This window comes from Oncorhynchus mykiss, chromosome 1 (genome assembly GCF_013265735.2).
Source record: "Oncorhynchus mykiss isolate Arlee chromosome 1, USDA_OmykA_1.1, whole genome shotgun sequence".
In the NCBI taxonomy this organism is placed as follows: Eukaryota; Metazoa; Chordata; class Actinopteri; order Salmoniformes; family Salmonidae; genus Oncorhynchus; species Oncorhynchus mykiss.
This window is the reverse complement of record NC_048565.1, coordinates 8,514,723-8,534,888: the sequence shown is the minus strand read 5'-3', so window position 1 is coordinate 8,534,888 and position 20,166 is coordinate 8,514,723. Positions and strand designations below refer to the sequence as shown.

General features: G+C 43.8%; 1 protein-coding gene across 2 annotated transcripts in view; it reads left to right on the top strand.

Moving 5' to 3' along the window:
* LOC110508833 (E3 ubiquitin-protein ligase RNF13) overlaps positions 1-20,166 on the top strand; it is an 84,666-nt gene that overhangs the window by 45,702 nt on the left and 18,798 nt on the right. For both annotated transcript variants that reach the window (XM_036987041.1, XM_036987109.1), the window contains exons 5-7: positions 16,621-16,708; positions 18,869-18,959; positions 19,533-19,638. In XM_036987041.1, coding sequence (XP_036842936.1) covers positions 16,621-16,708; positions 18,869-18,959; positions 19,533-19,638 — 285 coding nt within the window. The remainder of the gene's footprint in view (positions 1-16,620; positions 16,709-18,868; positions 18,960-19,532; positions 19,639-20,166) is intronic.

Sequence of the window (20,166 nt, the reverse complement as noted above, 5' to 3'; positions counted from 1 at the left end):
CTGCAAAGGGACCAGGACGACTGATCCGTGTAAAGGAAAGAATGAATGGGGCCATGTATCGTGAGATTTTGAGTGAAAACCTCCTTCCATCAGCAAGGGCATTGAAGATGAAACGTGGCTGGGTCTTCAGCATGACAATGATCCCAAACACACCGCCCGGGCAACGGAGTGGCTTCGTAAGAAGCATTTCAAGGTCCTGGAGTGGCCTAGCCAGTCTCCAGATCTCAACACCATAGAAAATCTTTGGAGGGAGTTGAAAGTCCGTGTTGCCCAGTAACAGCCCCAAAACATCACTGCTCTAGAGGAGATCTGCATGGAGGAATGGGCCAAAATACCAGCAACAGTGTGTGAAAACCTTTTGAAGACTTACAGAAAACATTTGACCTCTGTCATTGCCAACAAAGGGTATATAACAAAGTATTGAGAAAAACTTTTGTTATTGACCAAATACTTATTTTCCACCATAATTTGCAAATAAATTAATTAAAAATCCTACAATGTGATTTTCAGAATTTTTTTCTTCTCATTTTGTCTGTCATAGTTGAAGTGTACCTATGATGAAAATTACAGGCCTCTCTCATCTTTTTAAGTGGGAGAACTTGCACAATTGGTGGCTGACTAAATACTTTTTTGCCCCACTGTAAGTGGTCTAGTCTATACTCCAAAGTTAAACAAGTAATCATAATCACCTTTGAGTTTGGACTGTATTACTTACTGGATGGACTGGCTACCTTGTGCTACGCTCCAAACTGTCTTTCCATGAGTCTGGGAGAGAACATATCCTAGGTGATGCTGTTGGTTCTTTGATTGTGCCGGGCGACTTGGAGTTAGCCTACAATTATAGTGAATCTGTATTTGATTTTGAATAGCCTAGTAATAGAGCATTTAAAAAAAATACTTTCGTAATTAATAGGCTGACACGTTACCTTTTTCCCTGTGGAATATCTCACCACAGTGAGTTTCCATATCCTCCTCCTTTCTCTTTAATTCCTTTCTCAAGCAAGTGCGCAGAGTTGTCAACACTTTTAATGATATATGTTTTGTTGTGAAAACAATATTTCACTTGGTTTCCCAAATGAACCACTGGGTAGCTTTCAGGAACATGGTTGGAGAGCCCATGGGATACAGAGATTGGGCGGAATATCACCTGTCGCACAGCAAGAGGCTGCGCGCTCCACAAACAGTGGTTGATGCATGAGGTGACTGCGGGAAAACGGCCTCCATTCGCTATTTGAGTGCGTACACGACACGTATTTTCCCCGTTCTAAATTAGAACACATTTTACACGTTAGTAAAGTCTGATGGGTGATCACATGATTAGAGAATGGGGTGTGCCGCCTGAGGTAAGAAACAGAGCTCTTTTGCGACTTTTTCCAAATCCTCAACAAGCCTGTAGTCTCATCAAGCAGACCAAACTTCTAATGTTCTTAATCATTCGCAACTAAATTAGCCAAATATCTCAAAATCTAGCATATAATAGGACCAGTTTCAAGTGATCATTGATATGCTCAACGTAGCTACTTCGTATGCACACTCACTCCAGAATGGGGGAAACATATCCTATCCATTTTAGTCAGCCTAATTCATTTGTATTAGTCTTATAAAAGAATTGCACAGGACTTGTACATATCTTGTCAGCTACACTGAACAAAAATTTAAACGCAACAATTTCAAGGATTTCAATTTCAAGGATTTCAATTTCAAGGATTTCAATTTCAAGGATTTTAGTTCAAATAAGAAATTTGTAAATTCATTAAACTCTAATCTATGGATTTCACATGACAAGGAATACAGATATGCATCTGTTGGTCACAAATACATTTAAAAAAAAAAAGATGTGGATGAGAAAACCAGTCAGTATCTGGTGTGACCACCATTTGCCTCATGCAGCGTGACACATCTCCTTCGCATTTGAGTTGATCAGGCTGTTGATTGTGGAATGTTGTCCCACTCCTCTTCAATAGCTGGGTGAAGTTGCTAGATATTGGTGGGAACTGGAACATGCTGTTATACACGTTGATCCAGAGCATCCCAAACATGCTCAATGAGGGACATGTCTGAGTATGCAGGACATTTTCAGCTTCCGAGAATTCTGTACAGATCCTTGTGACATTGCCATCAATAAAATGCAATGGTGTTCGTTGTCTGTAGCTTATGCCTGCCCATACCATAACCCCACCACCACAATGGGGCACCTCTGTTCACAACGTTGACATCAGCAAACCGCTCGTACAAACGATGCCATACACGCTGTATGCTATCTGCCCGGTACAGTTGAAACCGGAATTCATCCACGAAGAGCACACTTCTCAAGTGTGCCGGTGAGCATTTGCCCACTGAAGTCAAATCAAGACCCCGGTGAGGACAACGAACACGCAGATGAGCTTCTCTGAGACGGTTTCTGACCGTTTTTGCAGAAATTCTTTGGTTGTGTCAGAGGATTGTATGTTTGGAGGCCTGGAGATGCTGAAAGTGTTTGTTTATTAATGGTTAATAGCCGTGAGACCGGCAGTCATTTGCATGATAATAACCGACTGACAAAATGCAACGACTGCCAAAGCCCTAGTCGAGTCTCTCTATAATTGGTCATACACAGGTTACTAACCCTTCACTGAGGCTTCACGAAGACGCTATGTTCATTCAGTGTGGTAGTTATCTTTTTAGCTAACCTTGCGGCTTCCAGCGTGCTAAAATGAAGAGAGTGAAACATTTTTTGTTTCTGACCGTAGACCTCAGTTTAGAGGTTTAGACTTCAATAAATACTCTTGTCAAGCTAACGGTGAAGGAAATGCTTCATTTAAAGTGCTTTTGTTTTATTGTCACCCGGGAATTACAGTAATTAACAGTAATGGCTGTTCAATTCTGATGGAGGATGTTGTTACTCTGGTGCTTGTTTGCAGACATGTGGTGCCTTCAGGCTGGGATTAAGAAAAGAGCTGTGTGTGTGTGTCCGTCCATCCAAGCATGTATGTGTGCTATCGATTTCTCATTGTGAGGTTTCATGTCTCGGTAGGCTCTGATTTACACATTTTTTTCTTCTTTTCATTCTTTCGCTCTTTCTCTGTCTGTCTGTCTGTCTGTCTGTCTGTCTGTCTGTCTCTGTCTCTCTCGCTGTCTGTCTCTGTCTCTCTCGCTGTCTGTCTCTGTCTCTCTCGCTGTCTGTCTCTGTCTCTCTCGCTGTCTGTCTCTGTCTGTCTCGCTGTCTCTCTCTCTCTCTCTCTCTCTCTCTTGCTGTCTCTCTTGCTGTCTCTCTCTCTCTCTCTCTCTCTCGCTGTCTCTCTCTCTCTCGCTGTCTCTCTCTCGCTGTCTCTCTCTCTCTCTCTCTCTCTCTCTCTCGCTGTCTCTCTCTCGCTGTCTCTCTCTCGCTGTCTCTCTCTCTCTCGCTGTCTCTCTCTCTCGCTGTCTCTCTCTCGCGCTGTCTCTCTCTCTCGCTGTCTCTCTCTCTTTCTCGCTGTCTCTCTCTCTCTCTCGCTGTCTCTCTCTCTCTGTCTCTCTCTCGCTGTCTCTCTCTCTCTCTCTTGCTCGCTTGCTATCTCTCTCTCTCTCATTCCGCAGTGAGGAATGCACTGAATGTCCTTATCTCTGCCCATACAAACATTCTGTGAGCCAGTAGAGGTTGAATTCCTCTCAGATTCCAGGCAGACGACACACTGGCATTAGAGGAGAAGCAGCCTGAGTGTCCTCTCACCAGTACACGAGAACCCTTCAAAACTGCATAAATAACATGAAAAAAGTCAAACGCTTATAGAATATATATATATATATTTTTTAATCCCCAAAGGATGCTTATTTGCAGTGCGGCTGGTGGCAACGTCATTTAGCTGAGTCAACCTTTAAGAACACTGAACAACATGAACAAAAATACTAAGTCCTCTGAGGAGCTCCTCACTTCAACCATCATAGGGTTGTCAAGGCCTTCCTTCAAAAACATCCCTATTAAGGGGCTCCCGAGTGGTGCAGCGGTCTAAGGCTCTGCATCTCAGTGCTAGAGGCGTCACTACAGACCCTGGTTCCATCCCAGACTGTATCACAGCGGTCTAAGGCACTGCATCTCAGTGCTAGAGGCGTCACTACAGACCCTGGTTCCATCCCAGACTGTATCACAGCGGTCTAAGGCTCTGCATCTCAGTGCTCGAGGTGTCACTACAGACCCTGGTTCCATCCCAGACTGTATCACAGCGGTCTAAGGCACTGCATCTCAGTGCTAGAGGCGTCACTACAGACCCTGGTTCCATCCCAGACTGTATCACAGCGGTCTAAGGCTCTGCATCTCAGTGCTGGAGGCGTCACTACAGACCCTTGTTTGATTCCAGGCTGTATCACAACCGGCCGTGATTGGGCACACAATTGGCCCAGTAACATCCCGGTTTGTCTGGTGTAGGCCGTCATTGTAAATAAGAGTTTGTTCTTAACTGACTTGCCTAGTTAAACAAAACATGTAAAAAAAATGTAATGAGCGGTAACATGAGGATTTGTATCAATCACGGGGATTTGTTTTGCCAACTCTGCCATTACATGTAGCCTACACTGTACATTGTGCTGAACAAAACCACCACAACAGTCTCTAGTACTGTACAAAGCCACCACAACAGTCTGTAGTACTGTACAAAACCACCACAACAGTCTGTAGTACTGTACAAAACCACCACAACAGTCTCTATTACTGTACAGAACCACCACAACAGTCTGTAGTACTGTACAAAACCACCACAACAGTCTCTAGTACTGTACAAAACCACCACAACAGTCTGTAGTACTGTACAAAACCACCACAACAGTCTGTAGTACTGTACAAAACCACCACAACAGTCTCTATTACTGTACAGAACCACCACAACAGTCTGTAGTACTGTACAAAACCACCACAACAGTCTCTATTACTGTACAAAACCACCACAACAGTCTGTAGTACTGTACAAAACCACCACAACAGTCTCTATTACTGTACAGAACCACCACAACAGTCTGTAGTACTGTACAAAACCACCACAACAGTCTCTAGTACTGTACAAAACCACCACAACAGTCTGTAGTACTGTACAAAACCACCACAACAGTCTGTAGTACTGTACAAAACCACCACAACAGTCTGTAGTACTGTACAAAACCACCACAACAGTCTGTAGTACTGTACAAAACCACCACAACAGTCTCTATTACTGTACAGAACCACCACAACAGTCTGTAGTACTGTACAAAACCACCACAACAGTCTCTATTACTGTACAAAACCACCACAACAGTCTGTAGTACTGTACAAAACCACCACAACAGTCTGTAGTACTGTACAAAACCACCACAACAGTCTCTATTACTGTACAGAACCACCACAACAGTCTGTAGTACTGTACAAAACCACCACAACAGTCTCTATTACTGTACAAAACCACCACAACAGTCTGTAGTACTGTACAAAACCACCACAACAGTCTGTAGTACTGTACAAAACCACCACAACAGTCTGTAGTACTGTACAAAACCACCACAACAGGCTGTAGTACTGTACAAAACCACCACAACAGTCTGTAGTACTGTACAAAACCACCACAACAGTCTCTATTACTGTACAGAACCACCACAACAGTCTGTAGTACTGTACAAAACCACCACAACAGTCTGTAGTACTGTACAAAACCACCACAACCGTCTATTACTGTACAAAACCACCACAACAGTCTGTAGTACTGTACAAAACCACCACAACCGTCTATTACTGTACAAAACCACCACAACAGTCTGTAGTACTGTACAAAACCACCACAACAGTCTGTAGTACTGTACAAAACCACCACAACAGTCTGTAGTACTGTACAAAACCACCACAACAGTCTGTAGTACTGTACAAAACCACCACAACAGTCTGTAGTACTGTACAAAACCACCACAACAGTCTGTAGTACTGTACAAAACCACCACAACAGTCTGTAGTACTGTACAAAACCACCACAACAGTCTGTAGTACTGTACAAAACCACCACAACAGTCTGTAGTACTGTACAAAACCACCACAACAGTCTGTAGTACTGTACAAAACCACCACAACAGTCTGTAGTACTGTACAAAACCACCACAACAGTCTGTAGTACTGTACAAAACCACCACAACAGTCTGTAGTACTGTACAAAACCACCACAACAGTCTGTAGTACTGTACAAAACCACCACAACAGTCTGTAGTACTGTACAAAACCACCACAACAGTCTGTAGTACTGTACAAAACCACCACAACAGTCTGTAGTACTGTACAAAACCACCACAACAGTCTGTAGTACTGTACAAAACCACCACAACAGTCTGTAGTACTGTACAAAACCACCACAACAGTCTGTAGTACTGTACAAAACCACCACAACAGTCTGTATGACTGTACAAAACCACCACAACGGTCTCTATTACTGTACAAAACCACCACAACAGTCTGTAGTACTGTACAAAACCACCACAACAGTCTGTAGTACTGTACAAAACCACCACAACGGTCTCTATTACTGTACAAAACCACCACAACAGTCTGTAGTACTGTACAAAACCACCACAACAGTCTCTAGTACTGTACAAAACCACCACAACAGTCTCTAGTACTGTACAAAACCACCACAACAGTCTCTATTACTGTACAAAACCACCACAACAGTCTCTAGTACTGTACAAAACCACCACAACAGTCTGTAGTACTGTACAAAACCACCACAACAGTCTGTAGTACTGTACAAAACCACCACAACAGTCTGTAGTACTGTACAAAACCACCACAACAGTCTGTATGACTGTACAAAACCACCACAACGGTCTCTATTACTGTACAAAACCACCACAACAGTCTCTAGTACTGTACAAAACCACCACAACAGTCTGTAGTACTGTACAAAACCACCACAACAGTCTGTAGTACTGTACAAAACCACCACAACAGTCTGTAGTACTGTACAAAACCACCACAACAGTCTCTAGTACTGTACAAAACCACCACAACAGTCTCTAGTACTGTACAAAACCACCACCACCAGTCTCTTGCAGTTGAATCAAGGGGCAACTACACCCTCCATTTTTTTGTAGGGGGGGGATTGTTTCCAGACATATCCTGATATGCTTTAGACATTGTTTTAGTTTTTCTATAAAAAAGTGAGTGAAACTCGGAAACCCGGGAAAAATTAAACCGGGAAAAACGCAAACTGATTTTATAGGGTTGTTCTCTGACAATAACACCCCCTTTTGAGATTGTGCAACGGCTTAAATCTTTTCCCTCTAAACAGTCAATGTAAATAAGATATCGTAACGTTAAAGTGTAATTATTTGTGAGGGTAGGTCATTGTAGGCTACTTGCTAAGCCTGCAAATGTAAAGATAACATTTAAATATTACGCAACACCCACTTTGTTTCGGTTGGTAACGGCCAGATGAGCCGCTGGAAAATTGACCTGAATGTCAAGCTCTGCAAGGGCATGCTCATTTTAAAATACGGCTAGTCGTTATTAGCCTGGTTCTGGATGGAATGCAGGTACATTGTGGGCATGGTTTCCCCAAAAGCATCTTAAGGCTAGGAGCATCGCTAAATCTCTTGAGCTATTTCCCAAAAACCCATCGTTGTTAACGTTGCACTTGAAAATGCTTGGAATCTTAACGCCTGCCTCAAGACTACTCGTGGAACAGCCTAGTGCGCCGTTAGATGCTCCCCCCCCCCCCCCCCCCTCTCTCTCCCGTGTCACTTTATACAAAGAAGATCTCTGTTCAACATAATCACATGGTTTTCATCTCTCTGTGACCTCCCGATAACTTTATTATTATTTTATTTAACCTTTTATTTAACTAGGCAAGTCAGTTAAGAACAATTTCTTATTTACAATGACGGCCGAACCCGGACGACGCTGGGCCAATTGTGCACCGCCGCCTATGTCTTTGCAATTGATACAGGTCATGTATAAAATGCTTTGAATTAAAGCTGAGATGACTGAATTAAAATATCAACAGTAGGCAAAAGGCAGTGTGCAATCAATTGTTCCATTTAGCTTCTTGTAGGATACTGTCAGTACTTTGTCTCAATATATTTCATGAGCTGTATAACGTCTGCAATGATATACCGAATCTGGGATTTAGTACATTTTTTATTGGCAAAGCATTAGAATAAGCCACCTCCAAAATGTGCAGGCGTAGGCGCTTTAAATCTCTCTAGGTGCTGATCCGTCATCAGTATTGTGAAATAATTATTATGTCAAGGTAAGCTTTGAATGGAGAAAGCTGACCTGGGAACAGCGCTCCCTTTTTGTTTTGATACTATCAGTATCGACAAATTCTTCTTACGACTCACTTTCCATCGCTATTGGAAAACCGAGCACAGGTCATTCTCGCCGTGCAGCTGAAACCAAATCATGTGCTTGTGCCGCCAAATGAAAAAGTTGGTAGCACCAGTGGGAAAAGTTGGTCTGGAACTCTTGCCTCATTGGCTTGGATTTGTCTCCTCTGTTCCAGTTTGTAAGCGTTTTATGCAGTGGGAATGAAGGGGGTGGGTTGAGACAGCATCAGGGCTGTTAGACTTAACAAGAATTATCTGCTGGCTCTCTCTGTCTCTCTTCAAAGGCAGCCTCCTTAAGGAGACACACACACACACACACACAGACAGACGCGCGCGCACACGTTCACACACAAATACACCCACACGAATCAGAGCGCAGAAAATGACAGTGACTAACAAAAGGCTGCGCTAATGTCTGTTAGCATCTTGATTCCGTCAAACAACTCTTCGCTCATCCGCTTTGTCTGAATGAACAGTTACATTTTGTTATCTTAGCATAGCAACATAAAAATGATACCAGACTATTATATTGGGTACAATGTGGGGAGTGAAAGCCTAGAATAACCTATAGGCTCAGGGCTTAAACAAGCTATCGCTAGGCTACTTTGGTGCATTCAGTGGATAGATGGATGGGGGCAACATAACACAGCATCTCTGAAAGCCACTGAGAGGGCCACACATCCATTATTCATCTCAACAGATGAGGTTCGCTGCTCCGGCTATCTGGGCTCACAGCGAGTTCCGCGTGACTGAGACAACCTGATTTCTCAGCTCTCTTTCATGGTTTATTTTGTTACAGGTTTTCCCTGTGCCTCACTCTCACTTGCAATTTACACCAAGGATAACACATCTTTACCCCAAATCATTTACGAGGGGACTTCGTAGAAGGATTTTTATTTCCTTTTTATGTTTAGTTTTTGTAAGTGAAGTTGGATTAGGCATCTACAGTGATTCAAGCGTCTAATATGACATTTTTTTCCCCCTGTTTTTGCAATTGTAGCATCCTTACACACTTCACTTACACACTTCACACTACACTTACATCCTTTCACTTACACACTACACTTACACACTACACTTACATCCTTTCACTTACACACTTCACTTACACACTACATTTACATCCTTTCACTTACACACTGCACTTACACACTACACACTACACTTACATCCTTTCACACACTACACTTACACACTACACTTACACACTACACTTACATCCTTTCACTTACACACTACACTTACACACTTCACTTACACACTACACTTACACACTTCACTTACACACTACACTTACACACTACACTTACATCCTTTCACTTAGTCTAATTGTACATTTAAGTATTTGATTTGGTCTTGATTGAATTTAAAGCCTAGGATCTATGTAGTTAGGGGAGGGTGTGGGGTCTTGGGTCTTGGCCTCTCCATTAACTGGACTTTTAAAGACCGTAAGACCGTGGTGTGTTTATGCAATAATTTGGCTGTAGCTAAAAGGTGTGTGAGTGTTCGGGCGAGTGTGTGTGTGTGTGTGTGTGTGTGTGTGCGGGCGAGTGTGTGTGCGTGCGTGTTCGGGCGAGTGTGCGTGTGTGTGCGCGTGTTCGGGCGAGTGTGCGTGTGTGTGTGTGCGCGCGTGCGTGTTCGGGCGAGTGTGTGTGTGTGTGCGTGTTCGGGCGCGTGTGTGTGTGTGTGTGTGTGTGTGTGTGTGCGTGTGTTCGGGCGAGTGTGTGTGTGTGTGTGTTCGGGCGAGTGTGTGCGTGCGTGTTCGGGCGAGTGTGCGTGTTCGGGCGAGTGTGTGCGTGCGTGTTCGGGCGAGTGTGCGTGTTCGGGCGAGTGTGCGTGTTCGAGCGAGTATTCGGGCGAGTGTGTGTGTGTGCGTGTGCGTGCGTGTTTGGGGGAGTGTGTGCGTGTGTGTGTGCGCGTGCGTGCGGGCGTGTGTGTGTGTGTGTGTGTGCGTGCGTGTTCGGGCGAGTGTGTGTGTGCGCGCGTGCATGTTCGGGCAAGTGTGCGTGTGTGTTCGGGCGAGTGTGTGTGTGTGCGTGCGTGTTCGGGCGAGTGTGTGTGTGCGTGCGTGCGTGTTCGGGCGAGTGTGTGTGTGTGTGCGTGCGTGTTCGGGCGAGTGTGTGTGTGTGTGTGTGTGCATGTTTGGGAGAGAGAGAGAAACTAGTACAGACTACAGCAGGGTGGAAGGGGGGGGGAAACTCTAGTTTACCACACTTACTGTGACAGTCTGTTTGGCTGTCTACTCTGTGAGTAAAGGAAACAGGCAATTGCCTTTTTACACAAGCACACACACACACACACACACACACACACACACGCCACAATATCACAGGCTTCCTCAACAATTTCAACCATGACTTAAACTGGAATTCTGCACCAACCATAACAGGTTGCCCTGCCAACCCAGCCTGCGTGCGTGCGTATAGATCATGATGATCCACACAGAGAAAGACCATGCAGGTCTGAACAAAATGGCTGCCAAACAGGAAATACCTCAACTAAGCATGGGAGTATGCATATACAGAGCATTCGGAAAGTATTCAGACCCCTTAACTTTTTCCACATTTTGTTACGTTACAGCCTTATACTAAAATGTATTTTAATCTACACACAATACCCCATAATGACATCACAATACCCATGATGACATCACAATACCCATGATGACATCACAATACCCATGATGACATCACAAAACCCCATAATGACAAAGCAAAAGCAGGTTTTTAGAAATGTTTGAAAATATATTAAAAAAATTAAACTGATTTACATAAGAATTCAGACCCTTTGCTTTGTTGAAGCACCTTTTGGCAGCGATTACAGACTCAATTCTTCTTGGGTATGACGCTACAAGCTTGGTACACCTGTATTTGGGGAGTTTCTCCCCATTCTTCTCTGCCGATCCTCTCAAGCTCTGTCAGGTTGGATGGGAGCATCGCTTTACAGCTATTTTCAAGTCTCTGCAGAGATGTTAGATTGGCTTCAAGTCCGGGCTCTGACTGGGCCACTCAAGGGACATTCAGAGACTTGTCCCGAAGCAGCTTGGTTTGAGGAAATCAACTGTGGGAGCAATTATTAGGAAATGGAAGACATACAATACCACTGATAATCTCTCTCGATCTGGGGCTCCACGCAAGATCTCACCCCGTGGGGTCAAAATGATCACAAGAACGGTGAGCAAAAATCCCAGAACCACAAAGGGGAAATCCCAGAACCACAAAGGGGGGACCTAGTGAATGACCTGCAGAGAGCTGGGACCAAAGTAACAAAGCCTACCATCAGTAACACACTACGCCGCCAGGGACTCAAATCCTGCAGTGCCAGACGTGTCCCCCTGCTTAAGCCAGTACATGTCCAGGCCCGTCTGAAGTTTGCTAGAGAGCATTTGGATGATCCAGAAGAAGATTGGGAGAATGTCATATGGTCAGATGAAACCAAAATATAACTTTTTGGTAAAAACTCAACTTGTCGTGTTTGGAGGACAAAGAATGCTGAGTTGTATCCAAAGAATACCATATCTACTGTGAAGCATGGGGGTGGAAACATCATGCTTTGGGACTGTTTTTCTGCAAAGGGACCAGGACGACTGATCCGTGTAAAGGAAAGAATGAATGGGGCCATGTATTGTGAGATTTTGAGTGAAAACCTCCTTCCATCAGCAAGGGCATTGAAGATGAAACGTGGCTGGGTCTTTCAGCATGACAATGATCCCAAACACACCGCCCGGGCAACGAAGGAGTGGCTTTGTAAGAAGCATTTCAAGGTCCTGGAGTGGCCTAGCCAGTCTCCAGATCTCAACCCCATAGAAAATCTTTGGATGGAGTTGAAAGTCCGTGTTTCCCAGCAACAGCCCCAAAACATCACTGCTCTAGAGGAGATCTGCATGGAGGAATGGGCCAAAATACCAGCAACAGTGTGTGAAAACCTTGTGAAGACTTACAGAAAACGTTTGACCTCTGTCATTGCCAACAAAGGGTATATAACAAAGTATTGAGATAAACTTTTGTTATTGACCAAATACTTATTTTCCACCATAATTTGCAAATAAATTCATTAAAAATCCTACAATTTGATTTTCTGGATTTTTTTTCTTCTCATTTTGTCTGTCATAGTTGAAGTGTACATATGATAATTACAGGCCTCTCATCTTTTTAAGTGGGAGAACTTGCACAATTGGTGGCTGACTAAATACTTTTTTGCCCCACTATATTCTGAGAGTCCTTTAGGTGCCTTTTTGGCAAACTGCAAGCAGGCTGTCATGTGCCTTTTACTGAGGAGTGTCTCCCGTCTGGTCACTCTACCATAAAGGACTGATTGGTGGAGTGCTGCAGAGATGGTTGTCCTTCTGGAGGGTTCTCCCATTTCCACAGAGGAACTCTGGAGCTCTGGCAGAGTGACCATCGGGTTCTTGGTCAACTCCCTGACCAAGGACCATCAGAAATGTTTTGGTACCCTTCCCCAGATCTGTGCCTCGACACATTCCTGTCTCAGAGCTCTACGGACAATTCCTTCGACCTGACATGCACTGTCAACTGTAGGACCTTACATAGACAGGTGTGTGCCTTTCCAGATCATGTCCAATTAATTGAATTTACCACAGGTGGACTCCAATCAAAGTTGTAGAAACATCTCCAAGATCATCAATGGAAACAGGATGCACCGGAGCTCAATTTCTGGGCTCAAAGCAAAGGGTCTGAATACTTATGTAAATAATACACTGCTCAAAAAAATAAAGGAAACACTAAAATAACACATCGTAGATCTGAATGAATGAAATATTCTTATTAAATACTTTTTTCTTTACATAGTTGAATGTGCTGACAACAAAATCACACAAATTATCAATGGAAATCAAATTTATCAACCCATGGAGGTCTGGATTTGGAGTCACACTCAAAATTAAAGTGGAAAACCACACTACAAGCTGATCCAACTTTGATGTAATGTCCTTAAAACAAGTCAAAATGAGGCTCAGTAGTGTGTGTGGCCTCCACGTGCTCCTGATGAGGTGGCGGATGGTCTCCTGAGGGATCTCCTCCCAGACCTGGACTAAAGCATCCGCCAACTCCTGGACAGTCTGTGGTGCAACGTGGCGTTGGTGGATGGAGCGAGACATGATGTCCCAGATGTGCTCAATTGGATTCAGGTCTGGGGAACGGGCGGGCCAGTCCATAGCATCAATGCCTTCCTCTTGCAGGAACTGCTGACACACTCTAGCCACATGAGGTCTAGCATTGTCTTGCATTAGGAAGAACCCAGGGCCAACCGCACCAGCATATGGTCTCACAAGGGGTCTGAGGATCTCATCTCGGTACCTAATGGCAGTCAGGCTACCTCTGGCGAGCACATGGAGGGCTGTTCGGCCCACCAAAGAAATGCCACCCCACACCATGACTGACCCACCGCCAAACCGGTCATGCTGGATGATGTTGCAAGCAGCAGAACGTTCTCCACGGCATCTCCAGACTGTCACGTGTGCTCAGTGTGAACCTGCTTTCATCGGTGAAGAGCACAGGGCGCCAGTGGCGAATTTGCCAATCTTGGTGTTCTCTGGCAAATGCCAAACGTCCTGCACGGTGTTGGGCTGTAAGCACAACCCCCACCTGTGGACGTCGGGCCCTCATACCACCCTCATGGAGTCTGTTTCTGACCGTTTGAGCAGACACATGCACATTTGTGGCCTACTGGAGGTCATTTTGCAGGGCTCTGGCAGTGCTCCTCCTTGCACAAAGGCGGAGGTAGTGGTCCTGCTGCTGGGTTGTTGCCCTTCTATGGCCTCCTCCACGTCTCCTGATGTACTGGCCTGTCTCGTGGTAGCGCCTCCATGCTCTGGACACTACGCTGACAGACGTAGCAAACCTTCTTGCCACAGCTCACATTGATGTGCCATCCTGGATGAGCTGCACTACCTGAGCCACTTGTGTGGGTTGTAGACTCTGTCTCATGCTACCATTATAGTGAAAGCACCGCCAGCATTCAAAAGTGACCAAAACATCAGCCAGGAAGCATAGGAACTGAGAAGTGGTCTGTGGTCACCACCTGCAGAACCACTCCTTTATTGGGGGTATTTTGCTAATTGCTTATAATATCCACCTGTTGTCTATTCCATTTGCACAACAGCATGTGAAATGTATTGTCAATCAGTGTTGCTTCCTAAGTGGACAGTTTGATTTCACAGAAGTGTGATTGACTTGGAGTTACATTGTGTTGTTTCAGTGTTCCCTTTATTTATTTGAGCAGTGTATATTTCTGTTTTTTTTACATTTAATACATTTGCAAAAATGTCTAAACCCTTTTAAAAAATTTTTTTTTTTAAAGATTTAATCAATTTTAGGATAAGGTTGTAAAAGTAACAAAAATGTGGAGAAATTCAAGGGGGTCTGAATACATCCCCTTTTCTCATCCATAGCCTAGTGGCAGTTTGTGAATATAAATGAAGGCTGTAAAGCAGTATTACTTCATTCATGGGGTTTCCTCATCAAGTTCTTCCTGTTTTGGAGCCTCTGTTGTAGCAGGGACACAGTTACACGAGGGAGCAGGACCAATGTTTACCACTGCAGGGGAAGCTGTTGTATTTTAAACTCAAGCCTGTTTTCTTTTCTTATTTTTTTTTTCTCTCCTGAGAGTACTTTCTGGGAAGAAGGTCCTAAACAGATGAGTTGTTAGTAGTGAAATGTCAAACGGTTTTCGACATGGAGGCAAAGCACACTCCCAGGTTCCATGGCTACATGGCTACATGGCTATATGGCTCCATGTCAACAGTGTTAACCTGTAGGGCAACACTGTTATTACTGGAGTCTGCCAGCACATGACAGAACTTTACATGCCCTCTATAAGTTAATGCATACCACCGACTCTATGAAGTAAGTTATTTTAGCCTGTAGATTTCTTTCAGAATGCTATGTGTTTAGCCACATTACACACTATGCTAATTATGTCGATTTAAGGCAGTCCCCCGCACCTCTCTGATTCAGAGGGGTTGGGTTAAATGCAGAAGACACATTTCAGTTGAGTGTGTTCATTCCTGACTAGGTATCCTCCCAATTTTAAATCTAGCCTCATTGTCCTTCGTGTTTTGGTGTGGCCATATAGCATGTCATTGTCATTATACACACAGTGCACCTATGGACCAGACGTCTGCGCGACCATTGACACGTATTTAATCACACACTCACACCCTGCCCCGAAGGGATGTCAGTTACAGTAGAGTTCAATCCCTCCCCTTAAGCCAGTAGACCTATCCCAGGGCCCACAGAGTATGGGTGATGGAGTTGGAATGAGGGCTTGGCAGAGGCTACAGTATGGAGATGGTTACGACAGTATGGAAACAGTATGGAGATAGTTACTGCAGTATGGATACAGTATGGCGATAGTTACTACAGTATGGATACAGTATGGAGATAGTTACTACAGTATGGAGATAGTTACTGCAGTATGGATACAGTATGGAGATAGTTACTGCAGTATGGATACAGTATGGAGATAGTTACGACAGTATGGATACAGTATGGAGATAGTTACGACAGTATGGATACAGTATGGAGATAGTTACTGCAGTATGGATACAGTATGGAGATAGTTACTACAGTATGGATACAGTATGGAGATAGTTACTACAGTATGGATACAGATATAGTTACTACAGTATGGATACAGATATAGTTACTGCAGTATGGATACAGTATGGAGATAGTTACTACAGTATAGAGATAGTTACTGCAGTATGGATACAGTATAGAGATAGTTACTGCAGTGTGGATACAGTATAGAGACAGTTACTGCAGTATGGATACAGTATAGAGATGGTTACTACAGTATGGATACAGTATAGAGATAGTTACTACAGTATAGAGATAGTTACTACAGTATAGAGATAGTTACTACAGTATGGATACAGTATGGAGATAGTTACTGCAGTATAGAGATAGGTATTACAGTATGGGGATAGTTACTACAGTATAGAAATAGTTACTGCAGTATGGAGATAGTTACTACAGTATCGATACAGTATGGAGATAGTTACTACAGTATGGATACAGTAAGGAGATATTTAATACAGTATGGATACAGTATGGAGATAGTTACTACAGTATGGATACAGTATGGAGATAGTTACTGCAGTATGGATACAGTATGGAGATAGTTACTACAGTATGGATACAATATGGAGATAGTTACTACAGTATGGGGATAGCTACTGTCTGATCCTGAGCCTGTGAATATGAGTCGCTGTTCTGTGGTGGTCCAAGTGTTTATGTGGGCTGGCTGAACGCACACTGATCCATAGAAACCACACACACACACTGAACACAAATATTTTGTCTCCCGCAGGTGCTTAATGCCCAGAAGGCCGGGTACAAGTCGGCCATTGTTCACAACGTGGACTCTGATGACTTAATCAGCATGGGATCCAATGATCGTAAGTCCCCCCCCCCCCCCCGACAATCCTCCTCTGCACAATCACACAAACATGCAGCAGCACTACACACAGTCCTCTGTTCATTTGGGGAGTAGTGGAGTAGTATAGTAGTGGGGTAGTATAGTACAGGGGTAGTGGGGTAGTATAGTAGTGGGGTAGTATATTAGTGGGGTAGTATATTAGTGGGGTAGTATAGTACAGGGGTAGTGGGGTAGTATAGTAGTGGGGTAGTATATTAGTGGGGTAGTATATTAGTGGGGTAGTATATTAGTGGGGTAGTATATTAGTGGAGTAGAAGGGTAGTGGGGTAGTGGAGTAGAAGGGTAGAGGGGTAGTATATTAGTGGGGTAGTATATTAGTGGAGTAGTATAGTAGAGGGGTAGTATAGTAGAGGGGTAGTATAGTAGAGGGGTAGTATAGTAGAGGGGTAGTATAGTAGAGGGGTAGTATAGTAGAGGGGTAGTATAGTAGAGGGGTAGTATAGTAGAGGGGTAGTACAGTTGTGGAGTAGTATAGTAGAGGGGTAGTATAGTAGAGGGGTAGTATAGTAGAGGGGTAGTATAGTAGAGGGGTAGTATAGTAGAGGGGTAGTATAGTAGAGGGGTAGTATAGTAGAGGGGTAGTATAGTAGAGGGGTAGTATAGTAGAGGGGTAGTACAGTTGTGGAGTAGTATAGTAGAGGGGTAGTATAGTAGAGGGGTAGTATAGTAGAGGGGTAGTATAGTAGAGGGGTAGTATAGTAGAGGGGTAGTATAGTAGAGGGGTAGTATAGTAGAGGGGTAGTATAGTAGAGGGGTAGTATAGTAGAGGGGTAGTACAGTTGTGGAGTAGTATAGTAGAGGGGTAGTATAGTAGAGGGGTAGTATAGTAGAGGGGTAGTATAGTAGAGGGGTAGTATAGTAGAGGGGTAGTATAGTAGAGGGGTAGTATAGTAGAGGAGTATAGGCGTAGTATAGTAGAGGGGTAGTATAGTAGTGGAGTGAGTAGAGTAGATGTACCTTTGATTCCCAAACCTCTGGGTCAAGAGGAGCATTAGGACTCGCTGGGAGCTGCTGCACCCATAGCACCAAGCCCGACTCCTAGCGTCGTTGTGGAGGTATGTAGTGCCGTAGTACGTCTCCAAACGGTTCAACCCCGTCCAAGTTGATCGCCCGGCCTTAGCTACCATCACAGGAAGGAGGAGGGGAGGAGGGATGGATATCTGTTTCTCTTTTCTCGACTGCTTTTTCTTCACATCATTTGCTGCTCGTCTCCCCGTCTCTCACTCCAGGGCGTATGACAACATATCATGAGTAACGGTGACAGCTCCTCGTGCTGGTAACTGTCTAGACCGGATCATCCATTGAGATGGCTTCTTTTCAAACGTTGGGCAGTGAGACATTTCTTAACTCATCAGCCATCCAAGAGATTTCTGCCTCCGGGGTTCGGGGGGCCTTAACAACTGTCGCATATGAGCAGAATACTAAATGACAGTGGCACAAGTGGGCATCAGCCTGGTTCCCATAGACACTGAAAACTACCTCAACTGAAAACTACCTCAACTGAAAACTACCACATCTGAAAACTACCACATCTGAAAACTACCTCAACTGAAAACTACCTCAACTGAAAACGACCTTATCTGAAAACTACCTCAACTGAAAACTACCTCAACTGAAAACTACCTCAACTGAAAACTACCTCAACTGAAAACTACCTCAACTGAAAACGACCTTATCTGAAAACTACCTCAACTGAAAACTACCTCAACTGAAAACGACCTTATCTGAAAACTACCTCAACTGAAAACTACCTCAACTGAAAACTACCTCAACTGAAAACTACCTCAACTGAAAACGACCTTATCTGAAAACTACCTCAACTGAAAACTACCTCAACTGAAAACGACCTTATCTGAAAACTACCTTATCTGACAGCTTTAAAGATCTGGGGTTCGCCATGGTTTTGGTCTATCTAAGTAAATGTTTTCAGAAAAGGCCAGACGTTGAACTGCGTTGATATACAGCAAACAGGCCCTTCTTTCTATTCCGGTATTTTTCCCCAGTAGCTGACTCGTGTCTTGGCGTTTCCTTCAAAACGTCTCGTTATTTCATGATGGACATCAGTATGTAGCCACTCCACATGTGTATAAATAACTTCCTCTCCTCCTTTCCCATTTAGTGGATATTTTGAAGCAAATTGACATTCCATCAGTGTTTGTTAGTGAAGAGACTGCCAACTCCCTGAAAGAAGACTACACATACGACAAGGGGTGAGTCGGAGACCTACAACTTATTTCCATTGTCTATCAACATAATTCAAGCCTCGGACATTACAGGCACCATAACTGGCACAGTCTAACTGGGCTCTCTAACAATGATGTCCACATAAATCTTGTCAGCGTCATGTTGTTAAATAATATATTCCTTTTATTCAATGTTATTCAGTGGAAAGACAACATAAACCGGATTGTCCATCTTTTTAAATAAATATATTTCCATCTTTATGACATAATGATGTAACACAGTGTGTTGACTTGTCGTAAAGGAGACGTGTCGTCACGTTCCCAGCGCTCCGCCCGAGATCGGTGGATAATCTGGGATTTAAAAAACAAAATGTCTCGAGTTCCTCAAAGATATCAAATCAAATGTATTTCTATAGCCCTTCGTACATCAGCTGATATCTCAAAGTGCTGTACAGAAACCCAGCCTAAAACCCCAAACAGCAGGCAATGCAGGTGTAGAAGCACGGTGGCTTGGAAACACTCCCTAGAAAAGATAGCCGACGATACATTGTAAACACTATATATCTCCATAATGGTGCTGTTGTTGTTGTTGTTCTCCAGGGGTCATGTGGTCCTCATGCCAGACTTCAGCCTGCCTCTGGAATACTACCTGATCCCCTTCCTCATCACCGTGGGAATCTGCCTCATCCTCATCGTTGTTTTCATGGTAGGCAAATACACTGGTAGAGTTCATTCGTTAATGTGATTGAGTCAATGGTGGCATGGCAGATCTGTGGGAAATGTCAGGAGTAGGGAGTTTTTCTAGGTTGTTCTGGTCTGAGGGCACTAGGCATAGTACGATGTCATTAAGCTAGGACAAATAGCAGAGCGCGTGCTCATTCGATTTTTTTTTCTAGATCACTCGAACATTATTACTAGAAGAAGAACCAGTTACCCAAGTCATCCCATTTCCAACAGAATTGACCCAAGAACGTTGATTAATGTAATTCTGTTAAAATGTAAATCAAATCAAATTTTATTTGTCACATACACATGGTTAGCAGATGTTAATGCGAGTGTAGTGAAATGCTTGTACATACAAATATTGCTTTAGTATTGGTTGTGGAATTTTTCAACTGCAGAGAATTCTCTTATAATTTGAAAATAACTGTCAATCGAATAGCGACGTTAGACTTTTGGCAAGAGGGTTCGAAGTACAATGGCGTTGTGAGGTTCAGAAAAACTCTTGTGGAGT